We start from the raw sequence: 14,630 nt of genomic DNA on the forward strand, positions 1-14,630 counted from the left end.
AGGGAATGGGAAATACCTCCCAATTCATGTTACAATCAATCAAAAAGACTCTATAGTGGAAGAAAAGATTATTTTTTTATGAGTATCCTGACACAAAATTTCAGAATATATGAACATATTAGAGGTCTTTAAAACTGCATGGACACATCTGTATCATCTGTAATTATCTCATAATATAAAGCTAGATATATCACTTTTGTTCACAAAAAAGCTGTCTGTCAATCTCAATTAAATATACAAAAGTAGGTCTTTTCAGCGAGGAAGTATTTTTAATTACTACATTTTCCAGTTTAACTGCACTTCTGAGTTGCTAAAATAGCTACTGCACATGTCTGAGTAAAGAAATTAATCCAGCTCATTCTGGACTTTGACCTACATCCATACACTATTGATAAAAAGAAGCCCAAATTACAAGAGTCATAAGAGGTTCATACCAGGGCCAACATAGAATATTAGCTTTTTTTTTCCTAGTTGCCTCAGAGTCGCAGCCCTTTAAAACTGGCTGTGAACTACATTGCAGTTACAACTCTTGTTACCCAGAGAAATCAGGATGTTTGCCTTCACGTTCTAACACACAGCCTGCTGCATTCAGTGTGACTTCCTCCTCAACTGCCAGCCTAGACACATCACCTGAACATAAATGATTAATGCTAGAAGTGAAGACTTTTATGTCTGATTACCTGTCACAATTTATTGGTAATTCTTTCTCTAACATCTAGGTCTGATTCATCTTTCATGTAAATACGGAGAAGCTTTATCAAGTTAACGGAGTGAAATTCAGTGAAAACTGTGGTAAGTGAGAGCCCCTCATTTTAAATTTGCAGATCTCTGAAGGCAACAGTGCAGGGTAAGATGGCTTTACACTGCACTTACTTTAGACCCATTTAATTGATATCAGACTATAAAAATGGGTCTCAAAACCTGCAAAACTATATTGATACTTTATATATGAAACTCTTATTTTTGAGTGCCAATAAATCCTGATATATTTAAAAGCCTCATCCTTTAACAATTTTCATAAAGCATATATCACCAATGACTTCTATAAAAAGCTGCTAAATGTAGTAATAGCACTATCTAAAGAACAGCATCAGCAGTTTTAAAATCTGAGCTTTTCATATTCATGTTCTCAACATATGAAGACATACTAGTCTCAGAATAAACTCAATTTGTATCATCAAAGCTTATATAAATACATATCACAAAGCACTGGAAATTTCAATCTATGATAGCTAGATAACAGTTCCACAAGATACCAAAAATGCAAGTGTCTTTAAGGATTTAGCTCAATTACTATTAAAGCAAGAAGAGTTAAGCACTTGCAAGAGGATTTTTTTGTTTTGGCAGGGCTAAGCATTTTACTGTTGTAAGGACGCAAAAAACAACCTGACTGGAATAGTTCCTGGCCAATGTAAATCAAAGGATCTCCACTGACTTCAAAAGAATGTGTGGATTTACATTACTTGGAGAGCTGTCTATTTGTTCGCGCTTTCAGATTAAATGTCATTACTATTATTAGGAAAAGGTCAAACCAAGTGTCTATGTTATAAAACAAAAATCTAAACAACCATTCAAGGCTAAAACACATGTTAATGAGAAGTGCCCTCTTTTACCACTCACAGTTTAACTTTCAGAACTAGGCACCTGAAATATTGGTCTTAACAAATCTTCTGAATGCTTCTTCAGAGAATAAGGCAAACATTTCTCTCATTTTGAAGAAATGTGCTTATTATTCTGGTTGTGATTTTAATGTAGATGCCGTGCTGCTGCTTCCATGTCAAGTTTTTGGGTGTGGAATCTTTTTGAACTTTTATGATAAATTTGTCTTAACAGAACTGCATTAAAAAATACTTATGTAACAAGTATAAAAAAAGCTTATAAATTAAATATCTGAAGTTCATGGTCAGTTCTTTATTCCATCCCTTGAACTCCTAGTAAGTTTCATAAAATCTTGGTTGTACTGTTATCTAACCACTGTGTGCCCCACATTCCTACCGACAAGTCCCAGTAGTGGAGGTATTCAAACCACTTAACTTTGGCAAATAATTTGATTCTAAGTCGATGGCCTTGTGACGAAAGAAGAACTTACAGGGAGTTATTCAGAGTATTTGGGTTAGGAACTTAAGCACTACTCAAATAGTCCTTTCCATAATGACCGCATTTCTATCACTGGGCAGGAACAAATTGCTTGTGTCAAAACACAACTCAAGACTTCCATCAGCCTCATTTCCAAATGGGGAGCCATAAAATAGATCTGTCTGCATTTTTACCACCGTCAGATTATCTAAAAAAATTACTAACCCTTTTAACACATATCTAATTTGCTTGCTTTGACTTGTGGGTGGTTGTGGGGACAATGTGAAAATGAAGTATTGGAAAGGAAAGGGTAAGAAGCCTATTTAAAAGAACTGATTACACTTTTCCTGTGAACACTGCAGGCAGGGGAATAAGAAAAATACTAATTAATTTTATAGTTATAATGAAAGACATTTAGTATGTTCTAGGCTTTTCTAGGAAAACAAAAAAAGTGGGGGTTTTATTTTTGATTTTTTTTACCAGATTTATGCTGGTAACCCAGGTATCTACATATATAGCAGAGGAGCTACAGGGAACCTGTACTGTTCTGGAACGACATCAGTATACAAAGTGAAGCCAACTAAAATGGCATTAAACATTTATGTTGAGGGATTTGAATCACCCCCTTTATATGGAATGCTTACAACAAAGAAAAAATTCAGGAGCCAGAACTAGGTAGCCTGTATCCTGCATGCTGTGATGTAAGCTACACTTTTATACACTAGACATGGCATTGAGATTCTAAGTTGTCCTCTGAAAATTTATCACTTGACAGTGAAATCTTATTTACAGCCAGGAGTTGGAGAAGCCATGTAAAATTTTGTTTTGTTTACTTTTTTTATTAACTGCATGTAAATGATATTCAAACAGCTTACCCTCCCAGCATAATGCATAACAGTGAAGGTGGAGCCCAGATCCTTTGGGGCAAGGTTACCATTTCCATCTTTCGTGGAGGAATAGACTGTATTTGTCTCTGATGTATCCAGGTAAGACTGAATGCGTTTAGAAAGACTCTGTTCCACTGACCAAATAGATTGGCTTTCTTCATCCAGCATTGACAAAAAGCCTGATGGCTTCTGAAATGAAAAATAGATTTGTCTCATTTTATACAGGAGCAATAGAATTTCAGTTCTTCCTTGTAGAGTAACACAGCTTGTAATTTAGTAAAGAGAAACATAAATCACCTCAAAAACAAAGGAAAAATATAAAAGATTAAAACATTTTTTTAAGTGTTCATGGCATGTTCTTCTATAGGAAATGTAGGGAACAGTATTTCAGTTGCCAAAAATGGTCACTATTGACAATCTTTTAGAAACTGATTGTGTTACTTGCTTCTTAGAAGTTGTACTCCAGAAACAAGTTTCAGGCACTAAAGAAACTGTCAGGCTCACAAAAGAGCCTTGTCAGTCCTACGGCAGCTCAGTCACCATGCCACGGTGCACAGATGCTACACATGAATCAGTACAGGCAGGGAGTTTCTGTTGCATCTTCCTCAGCCCTGAACTGTTAGTGAACTCTGTGAGCCACTGAGCTGTGGCCTCTTTGACCTGTAACCTTGTCTGAAGATTCATAAATTGGAAAATGCAAGGAAAAGTTTGTATTTGTCTAACATGCACAGACTGTGAATAAACATACATGATGTAAAATGGATCTGGAAACTACCTGAAAGAAAAAATCCAAGGCTGCAGTATGGTTACCAGGAGAATACATTGTTTCCATGGCAACTCCCTCTTGTACACATTCTGCTTGCTCTTGTAGGAAAAGCACCTCATTGATGTACTGGTGTATCTTCTCATTGGTCATGTTGACACACAGCTATTGTAAAATGAAAAGAAAATGAGTGTTAGACATTTACTGGATAACTCATTGATGTAGGTTTTACTGCATGTCTAATATTGAATTTGATGAAATGTCAATCCACAATATGTTACCTCTCGGTAGGCCACAGATTTGGGAAGACCCAAGGGAAATTTAGATTTTAACAGCTATTACTATTAAATTGGGAATACACAGTTTTCTGCCTGAACAGTTCATTGTGCATTCCACATAAGAGTTATCAAATATCAGCATTATCAAATACAGAGCAAATTTACACTAATTCCATTGAATAAAGTAGGATAACTCTACATATAAATGGTTAAATTTAATATTCTTCTGCTTTTTGTATTCAGGAAGGTTATATAAATACAATATGTTTTTAGGAAAAAAAACCTCTACGAATTTAAGATCCTGAGTCTATAGTTCAGTGCTAGAAAAGACAAAATTGTTTCCACATAAAATGTCACTGAAGTCTAAAGCAGTCTCTGAAGAACTCATTGTGTTTTACCAAAATACATAAAACACCTAGGGACATTTTACTAGATGTTGCTCTCCATTTTATAGATATTCTAAGGGAAGGCTAGCAAGAAAATGGTGTTACATAGAAAAGTTCAAAGTTTGGAGAGATAAATAGTGTAGAAGCTCCTCAAATATTTTCTCTGATTGCCTTATAGGATGTAAAACAATAGATTCACAGAAATCTATTTTCAATTAAAAACAGGTGGGAATTGTATCAGCTTATTTGTGTGCTTTTGTATTTTATTCAAAGCTCACCTGCAAAAACAAGTAAATATTTAAAATCTTGTGGAATAAACGTTTTAACTGCTTTTTTGGCATTAAAGTGGAAATTTTAGTTGAAAATTTGAAAACCTCCTCTAATCCTACATTAACTATGACTAAGAAATTAAGAAAACAGAAACTCCTAAAAGGGTGGAAGAACACTTCATATGAGGAATGATACAAGGAATGCCTGCATGCATTTTCTTTTCAGCCTAAACCAGTCTCATATTTGTATTGGCCAGCCATTAACTGTATCTTCCATTAACAAAGCGTGCAAAAGCAATGGCACCACCAAGTCATATTAAAAGGTATGAAATATTTAGATCAATCCTAAAATTACATGGAAGAGAAACCAATTAATGTGTAAGAGTTGCCTGAATTTTCCATTAACACCTCTTGTTAGTATAGCCAACTTGTACTTGCTATACAATGCAATGGGCTAGTGTGAAAAACAGCAAGAAGAAATGAGACAAAGCTCATTTTACAACCAAACATCTACTATTAACTGTCTTTACTAATGCATGACAGTGCAGACAAAAGACAGCCTCGAATAAAACCAGTATTTCTTTTCAAGTGGGATTTATAAATAAATAAATAAACAAATAAATAAACAAACCTTCCGATTGTTATCTAGTTTTATTAACAATAGAAATATACACCTGACTTCCAGTACCTACTTATTTTGTGGAAAAGACAGCTTTTTTAACTCTGTGCAGGCAAAATATGTTTTACTGATCAATTCTGGAGTTCCAATTACAAAATCTTTCCAGGAGCTTGTAAAAATTATTTTATAAGGCAGACAAGCTTATACTTTGCAGGATATGGTAAAGCCTTAAAATGATGCATGCTGTACATATTTTTATTTGCAGGTGACTTATTTAGAGAATGAGGTCATTCAACATTACAAAGGTGTATTCTACAATAAGAAAAGCTGTCAAAATCTCTATAAACTTAAGCTGACTTTTTATCATGAGCCAGTCCCTTCAAATTCATTAAAAAAAAAAGGAAGTATTTGAGAACCTAACTGCAGCAAAATTACTGAACTACACAATTTGAGACGAAGGAAAGATTGTCTTAGACACATCTTCAAAAGATCTGATAAATAGCATTGGTTTTAAGTAGAAAAATAAAAGGAATAATATTTTGTTGAAAAATTCATACATAGCATGATTGGATGGCAAAGAAAAAACAAATTTTTAAATTCTACCAACCAGTGTATTATGGCATGCACTGGGGTGCTTCCTAGCAACGTAAACAACACCGTCACCCGGACTGGCAGGCACGCCACAGTGCCACTAAGGTACTGCAGACCAGAGCAGAAAGGCAGCTCAAGCACTTGCACAAACTGCAAACTGCTCCAAAGCTGCTCTCTCAAGCAGTGGCTGAGAGAACAGCTCTGCAGAACGAGAACCAGGAGACCAGCCAGGGACTGCTGGAAAGCAAGACATTCTGATCAGATCTTTCTCCATTTCCATGTTTTATACAACATGCTGGGAAAAGGTAATAAAATGTTTCAAATTAAAAGCTTGACACAGGTTGACATAATAGTTAAAGTAGCTGAAATGTAGAAATGGGATGAATATGAACTAAACTAGCTTTGCGAACCCAAATTCTTTTGTTTCATGTCTTCTAAGTATTATATAAAACAGTGATGTACTTTCTGTCCAAAGATTTGAAAAGTTCATAGAATTACATTTTTTCAAATATGCATTTAACTGTACTCATGTAAATTCAATGGAAATATAACAGTAATTAAAAAGAAAAAAAAAGCCTCAAATAAATTTTTACCTAAAACAAATATTTGGAGAATATCTTTAAGAACTGTATTTGCTTTATCTAGCAGCATTACTCAACATTACCTACAACATTTTTGCCATTAATCATTGTTAAACTGTTCTTGATATGCATCTCATGGGCTCTGTACTATGTCTTCTAAGTATTTCTCTTTCTACCAGTCTTTTTTACCTTAACTCACTATCATGTCTCAGTGAAAATAAACACACCATATATTTGTCCAAGTCTTCTCTAAGAAGTCCTTTTAGAATATTATTAGAAGAAAAAATTATTCTTGTTCAAGTATTTAAAACAAAAAAAAAAAAAACAAACTAAAACCAACCACAACTTGCAGCACCATCCAAATTGTAGATTTTGGAAAATAACAGAGTGGCATTTGGCAAAAGCAGTAAGTATTCATCACATTAGACAGTGTTAGCTTGATCTCTCCTTTTACCACATTTGACCAGTTAGTACCACTAAGTACACTCCAAATTAAAATTTAGGCAGAATACCAAAACTGTACTGTGCTCTGAAGACAGAAAAGCACCCATGACTAGTGACATTTTCCTGCTCTTCACTCTGTTCACTTTTCCTGCTCTTAGACCTATTTGAAAAAGTCATTACCAAAAAAGGAAATTTGAGGAAAGAAAACTTGGTACTGTCATTCAGTGAGGAAAAGATGGATGCAAAGACCCTTTGGAAAGCTCATTTACATCCTTTGGTCATGGAGAAGGATTAACTCTCCCAAGGAATGTGTATTCAGAGCATGGAGTAAAGCTTACAGCTGCCATTTCAACACATCTATCAGGCCCTAATTTATGGGCTGAGATGATGAAGCTACAATGTCAAATGTAATTTGCAAGGAAGTGCCCTAGCATTTCTCAAAAATGTAATTTCTAAGATAATGAAACACAGAATCATCATTTTTCTGAGGTTGAACTCAGAAAATATTTTTAAACCTAAGCTCGACACTCACTTATTTTTCAGGAGTATCTTGAATGCTGTTCCCCTTTGTATCTGCTACCCAAACATTTCCAAATCCTTTTCTTTATGTATAGTACCCATCGGAATATTTCTAAGGTATTTATTGCAAAATCAGAACCATTGTATTTCTTCCTTTGCATTTTAGGGCTAATAGGATCTAACACAAATTTCTTGTTCTCCATGCAGCTCCAACACAAATTCAGACATAGTCCTTCTACCTCTGTCAGAAGATCTTTAATTCACCAGGGCTCGGTGTCATTTCTGGGATCAATTGCCATTAGCTGATCTGTGTTCCTCAAATAACATAAAAGAGAAGCTGGTGCTATGTTAAAACTTTACTACAGGTAGGTGTCACCTGAGAAACCTTCCACAAAGGAGGGTCTGAAGCACCCCTCAAAAAAGAGACAATTTCAAGACAAAGTGGAATAATTCCCCACCTGTTTTCGTAAATAGGAAAGTACTAAACAAACAAACATACAAACAAACATGGTCACAACAATCTTTCCTTGAAAGAGTTTGGAATTGTTCTGAAACTGAAATAAAAAATAAAAAAAATCACTCATAATGCTGGCCAGAAACTAACTACTATGGGACAAAAAAGGATGCTACTGTGGAAAAGCAAGATGTCAATTAAATGTTGTTGTGCAGTATTTCACCAATCACAAACTGAACTGAGCTGGGAATCCCAATTTGAGATAAATTATTTTATTTTTGGCTACAAAGTGTCTACTGTAAAAGAATAAAGAAAAAAATAATTATTTTAATGTTAGGTATATGATAAGCCAGCTTTAAATTCAAGTAACACTAGTCTTCCAGTTGCTGGCTGGAATACTGGGCAGAAAATAATGTCCTGCATAAATGGAAAAAGATGTGTGCATTGGGAAGGAGACCAAAGAGACTAAGGAGGAAGAGGAAGGAGTACACCATGACAAAGGCCATGAAGAATGTAAGATCCTCAGGAACTAGACTGAGGAAGAAAGTAAAACACAGGATTGCCAGGCCCCTGAGGGAAGGGATAGGCTTTTACAGCCCTGCTCAGCTTTTCCAGGGGTCTCCACCAACTCCTTGCCAATGGGCCCAGGCCCAGTCCCAGGTGATGCCATGGCAGTGCCAGCTTCCAGCTCTTTCTCCAACTGTTTGTGACAGGGTCCCAGCCCCATCTGGCTGCTTGCCATGTCAGGGCTGCTGATGGGCGCTGTTACTGGCCCTGGCTCTGTCCACCATGCTCCAGAGATGCTGCCCATCAGGGAGGGCATGGCCATCCTCTGGGTCCTCCTGTTGCCTGGCTCCCTGGTGCCAAGCATCAGCTGGTTCTCGCTGCTCCACAACAAGGATGTTAAAACCTTCCTGTGTGTGGAGGCTAGCAAAACTCTGACTTAAAAATAACACATGATATTTCCTTGTTAAAGAGTGAATTAACATTGTAAGTACTGCCCATCATCCTGTGGGGAATAAGGAGTACTCCAGCACAGGGAACTGCAGTGGAAGGTTCTGCATTAAGTCCCTACATAGTAACAGCTCAGTGTGGACCAGCAGCTGCATATTCCACAGAGGCAAACAGGACCATCGATCTATGCTCTGCACAGGCAAAACCAAAGAAGGTTGATTTCTTCAGCATAAAAAAGATCTTGAAATGCTCTTTCAAACTATCCAAATGCAGAAACCCGACTGTGTGTCCCCTCAACAACTATCACTGAGACTGCAATGACTGTAGAAAAGTTAAGTCATGTGACTTAAGTCTCTTCATATCCATCCATCTACAAAACAGGCAGCATGACCTTGCATTTGGACAGCTAGAAGCAGTCTAATGGCTGAGACAATTAAATTTAATGTGAAATAATCTGTTATGGTTGTTTTGGCTAGGAAATATTATATGGCAGAAATGTAGTGTCAGCAGAGTGAACCATAGAAATAACATGCAGAAAAGTTAAAATCTACCGTACTTAACAATAATAAACATAAGTGAAAATTCCAAAACAGCTGGGTCCTACGACCTCTTCTGCTTCACCATAGTGACTCTGAAGTGGAGTCCTGAGAGGGGCAGGAAATGCTCTCTGCTCTCAGAGCCAGCTGACTCCTGTTGCAGGAGATGTGCTGCAACAAGCTGCCATGGAAGCTGTGCCCCTCCCAGAGCTATACTGCATCACACAGATAATGTGCATGTACTTTAATGGGTATGGAGTTGAATGGGGGAGTCAAGAGACACTTGACTGCTCCAGTGACCTGCAGTACTAGTTTAGATAAATCACTTATATTTCCTAAGAAAAGAATAATATATACATACTTTCCTCTGCAAAACTTAAGAAGCCTACAGAGGTAAAATACCATGCAAGAGCTAAACATATAATTTAGCAAGAACTAAATACTTTCTTCACTTTATCACTTGAATTATATATTGGACAGAAAAGACTATTAGTGCCAATTTTACTTTATTGCGTTATTGTTCTCTATGATGAATCTACAAGTACAGACTTCCATTTCTGTAGAAAGACTTGACTTTCAGCAGGGGGAAGAAAAGCTGCTCTTACTTACTCTGGTTCTTCTGCTATAACACAGTTTTCTTAGAAACAACTGGGGCAAAATGGTACAGGCAACTATCCGTCCTGCTTATTGCTTGTTATATTCATCGGTCATGAGTTTGTTCAGTCTGTGGTCAAAAATATACTGTCATAAGTATGAAGATTGTAGCATTCCTTGACTGTACTATTTGGTGTTGTGCTCTTAAGGAGCCATGAATAAGATCTAACCGAGTTTTAAATTCTACTAGAAGAGAAGTAGATATCTTCTAGTTTTAAAGGGGTGCAGAATAAACTGTAAACAAATACAGTCCCCCTCAAACAGGGAAGCCTGAGAAAACATTGAACACTGGAAACTGCCATTGATATTTTTGGTAGAGTGCTAGTATTTCCTGAAATGACCACAAAATGAAGGCCATTTCTCTACAGAATTGGAAAGAGAAATTGTGCTCACTTCTGACCATGTTCCAGTGCGGCTGTATAGAAAGCTGTTTTGGCAGAGCAGGTATGCAGCTGCTCCAGGAAAATGCTGTTCCCAAGCTAATGATCACTTCTAGGAAGTGATTGTAAACTGTAATTGGGGTGAGCTAAAAGTGAACTGTAGTCATTTACCGTAGCTCAGCTGATGAGCAGTAAAAGCAGTAACTTCCTGGTAATTCGGAAGTTTTCAGTCTTTATCGAGCAATGACTCCTTCAGACTGTGACTTCTAAAAACACTGTTCCCCATCTTTCAGCTTTTAAATTTCATACCAAAAATCAGAACTCACCTCACTATTGCTTATTCCACACACTTTTTTACTTTTATCTTAGAACTACATGTCCCATTTTTGCTCTTATAACTTATCACATATGTTCTATACAATAAAGGCTTAGCAATGCTCACCAAGTACAAGGAAAACTGAACACTTAATTAATAATGTTTTTAACTTCTAATGCCTTCTTTTTTGCAATGGTCTATAAAAGTTTTCTCTCCGCAAGCTGTCAGTCACATCACTTTGCCTGTACAATTTATCAGGTTCATTGTGTAGGCATAATTCATCTTACTTTTCTAGTCGTTTGACAGCTGTCTTCCCTTGCATTGCTCATGAGTTGTTCCTAGACCAATTCTTCATTTGACTTTGATATTTCAATATTCTAATGCCTTGTCATTCCAAAACAAACACTGGAGTAAACAAGTTATTCTACCTGGTTTGTCCATCTCTGTTTGCCTGAACCATCTTCAAACACAGTTTATTAAAACTGGCATGTGATTTACTATCTTATTGCTCTCTTAATCATGATATTAAACTGCCTATCTACCAGCCTGATATAAAGCACCAGAAAGATTCACAGAGCTACGTGGAATGTCCCCAGTTCTGGGCAATCAAGGGGTTTTAATTTTTATTGAAAACACTCACAATTATTTTTCTAAGAAAGCAGGAAAACAGATATCACAAAGAATGCCCTATCATACACTAATTTGAAAAAAGAAAAAGGTTCCTATTCCATAAAATTACCTTTCTAATGCCATTTTAAAATATGCTAATCTAAATGTGATTAAAAAATAATTTTTATGGCCCCACCACTGTCTGGCTGTAACATTTAGTGCTAACATTCGGCAATCACAGGGCTTGACACTGGGCGTGTTTGCAGACATGATGCAATGTTTTGCATGAGGAGCCTATCCCGGCTACCAAGACTGTTTATTGTGATGGTTAACGAGCCCAGGCAGGACTCTGAAAGAGGCTAGACAGCTAGAGACCTCCAGCTTTGAAGTTCAGGCTTTTTGGGGTAAGTCGGCATGATTAGTTTGTATCACATGGTGATACAAACGGCTTCTCTTCACTGATGCTACAACCTATCGCTTCAGGAATTAGGAATCTTAATTACATCATGGAGTTCATATAAAAAACTCTCTACTTTGTCTTTTCAGGAATGCAGTTAAGTAGGTACTGAGATAATGACTCAGAATATTACTTAATATTATTCAACCAAATGCATTCAGTCCAGGTGAAGGGACAGTAAGTGTCTCTTGAAATATATTTATTTATGAAAAATAAAATAGAAATGCAAATTTGACTTTGAAATTATCATGATTTCTATGCAGAAATCATAAAATAAATTCATTTTAAGTAATTTTTCTTAGATCTTGTATTTTCTCTTCAAGCATCTTCTGCGGTTACTAAGCAGAAAATTACTTACCTCTGAAAATACAATTCATAGTATTTCATGATGTCAATTGCAGATCTTTTATGAGTTTCATGACAAAAAAGCAATGCACAACAGAGTCAAAGAAAAATAACCAGTAAGTCCCAAGATGAACCCCTCTCTTTTGAGAAGCGTTTAAATTGCATAGAATATTTTATTATTATTAATCAGGAGGCTTATGGTTTTGTTTTTTTCATATACTCAGCCTGTTAAAATGTTTTTAATTTTTCACTTTATATTTTCTCCCAAAGCCAGCATTCACAATGAGTAAATGCCTAGGAATATTGGTACACATCAACAGTCCTTAATCCAGCAGATGTTCAAGCAAGGTAGAACTGTAACAGCAAAAAGAATTTTGTGAAAGGGAAACTAGAATTTATTTTATTGCCTTCTTACATGCTCTTTTGAAGGTACAGGTAAACCCATAATGTGTTTTCAAATATTTAGAAACTGGGTAGCAATGTAAACATGCTATACAAGCTGAACTAATGTGGCTCTATGACTTCTGTTTCACTAGAAAGAGGAAGTTGAGCCATAAAACAATGGACTGACTGGGACAAAGAGGCAAATCCTGATTTCAAACAATAACAAGTCATTTGCTGCTGATGATGCCTTCTCAATTCTTTTCTATGCTTTTTTGTTCTATGCTTTGATTTTCTTCCACTGCACTACAGAATGAATGAACAACTGACCTACAACTTAAACACCTCTTTGAGAGTGTTGTATAGAGTCACTAATGCTGTCTGAAATATGTAATTCACAAGAGCTCTGGTGTTCAGTGACTAATGTTGAAGGTAGGCAAACATCTTAAAGAAACTTTGATATTTAACAGGATTTTAAAGCATTAAGTGGCATAAATTTCAATTTATTTTCCATGGATGCAATACAATTTTTTGTAAAGTCACACAGAGGTGAATCTGCCAGTAATGGCACTTAGCATAATGCAGCATTTTCATTTCATTTTTTCTCCAAGGCATCTGAAGACCTCTTGCTCTTTCTTCCAATTCAGTGTATTCTCCTTGTACTCACTGATGTAGTTGAAGTATAACTTCCACAAGCATGAAAATAAACAACACTATTTCCCTCAGATTTTCTTTCAGTGCTGATACTACCCCTCTGCAAAATCACGAGATATTTACTATATTATTTTAAAATTGTCAACAAGACAAAACCCAGTATATAATTCATACACATATAGGTATAATGGGAAAAAATATTTTAAGAGAAAATTTTCACTTTCATGTATATTTGTATTCTGATCAAAACTGGTCAATTAGAGAATTAACAACAGGTACAGTAAATTCAGCAAAACATCCACACTTGCCTGTTCAAAAGTATTCTTTTGAAATTCTTCAAATCCAAAAATATCTAATACTCCAATTTCAAACACCTGGTCACTGGGAAAAAAAAAAAAGATATTACAGATAATAAGAATTCAAGCAAGTGAATAATACATCTGTTGTTTCTCACAGAAGTATTTCTGTTCTAGGACAAAAGCAGGCTGTATTTCAAAAACATGGATGAAATACACAAGCAGGCCATGTATAGAACAGAATCAAAATTCTACTCACCAACCTGTTATGCTGAACAGAAATAAAAAAGCAGGGTTCAAGATTACTTTAGCAGCCATGCTAAAAACTGTATTTGGAAGAGAAGGAAAAAATCTTAACTTCCTTAAAGTCCAGTTTCTAAGGCGATAGGTACCCATTTTCTGACATCAGGGGTAACCATTTCAGAGAAGTTTCAAAAATGCCTGGTTGCACTCAGTTATTCTTTCCCGTTTGTATTTCTTTGGCAGCCAGAATTGCTTCTACAAAATGTACTTCAAGGGAAACCTGTTAAGCACAAGTCCTTTCTGTGTCAGCATCAGGTAGAATTTTTGGGCTCAGGCTGCCCAAGAGGTTACATGTCCCAGGGGAAAGGACAGCCAGCGGTCAGGCCTGAAGAAGGCAGATGTTTCCTCTCTGTACATATAAAAGAATACTTGCTGACATTGCATCTAATATGTTGTGTGTCACTGCATGCGTTCAGGGAAGGGATTTTCTTGTGGCCAAGTGGAAGGATCACAGCAGAGCAGTCAGCTAGGATTTGAACAGGAGAAATGGGAAAAGGACAGAGGTGTTATTATCCTGTACTTGCTTGGGACTGGGTCATTGTAAACCTGATCTGGAGAGAAAACTAAATTCACTGCAGTGAGCAAAACTAGTATTTTGGGACATTCTGTTGCCTACTTTGCAACGATAATATTGCAGGCTGCTGGTTCTGAGATCCTTCCATAGTTTTTTTTCTCCATATTCTAAGTTTCCTATATGTCTAAATCTCTGTGCATATCAGGCTACAGATGTAAAGGAGAAGAAGGTGAACCACTGTTGAAATACAGGAATATAGTTCCATTGCAGCCATTGTAACCCCTACCACGTCATTAGATGAGGATCCAGCCCTCAAAATAAATTCCTATATAGGAAACTAACAAAATAAAATCATTTGAAAAAA

At 36.3% G+C, this 14,630-nt stretch overlaps 1 protein-coding gene and 1 long non-coding RNA gene across 9 annotated transcripts in view; one reads left to right on the plus strand and one right to left on the minus strand.

Annotated features, from left to right (window-relative positions):
- LOC125338087 overlaps positions 1-802 on the plus strand; it is an 86,964-nt gene extending 86,162 nt beyond the window's left edge. The window contains exon 5 of the long non-coding RNA XR_007208183.1: positions 720-802. This is a non-coding gene — a long non-coding RNA (uncharacterized LOC125338087). The remainder of the gene's footprint in view (positions 1-719) is intronic.
- MYO16 (myosin XVI) overlaps positions 1-14,630 on the minus strand; it is a 370,010-nt gene that overhangs the window by 91,216 nt on the left and 264,164 nt on the right. For all 8 annotated transcript variants that reach the window (XM_048328397.1, XM_048328433.1, XM_048328379.1 and 5 more), the window contains exons 21-23: positions 13,462-13,534; positions 3,739-3,891; positions 2,952-3,152 (exon numbers count right to left, since the gene is read on the minus strand). In XM_048328397.1, coding sequence (XP_048184354.1) covers positions 2,952-3,152; positions 3,739-3,891; positions 13,462-13,534 — 427 coding nt within the window. The remainder of the gene's footprint in view (positions 1-2,951; positions 3,153-3,738; positions 3,892-13,461; positions 13,535-14,630) is intronic.

This window comes from Corvus hawaiiensis, chromosome 2 (genome assembly GCF_020740725.1).
Source record: "Corvus hawaiiensis isolate bCorHaw1 chromosome 2, bCorHaw1.pri.cur, whole genome shotgun sequence".
Lineage (NCBI taxonomy): Eukaryota > Metazoa > Chordata > Aves > Passeriformes > Corvidae > Corvus > Corvus hawaiiensis.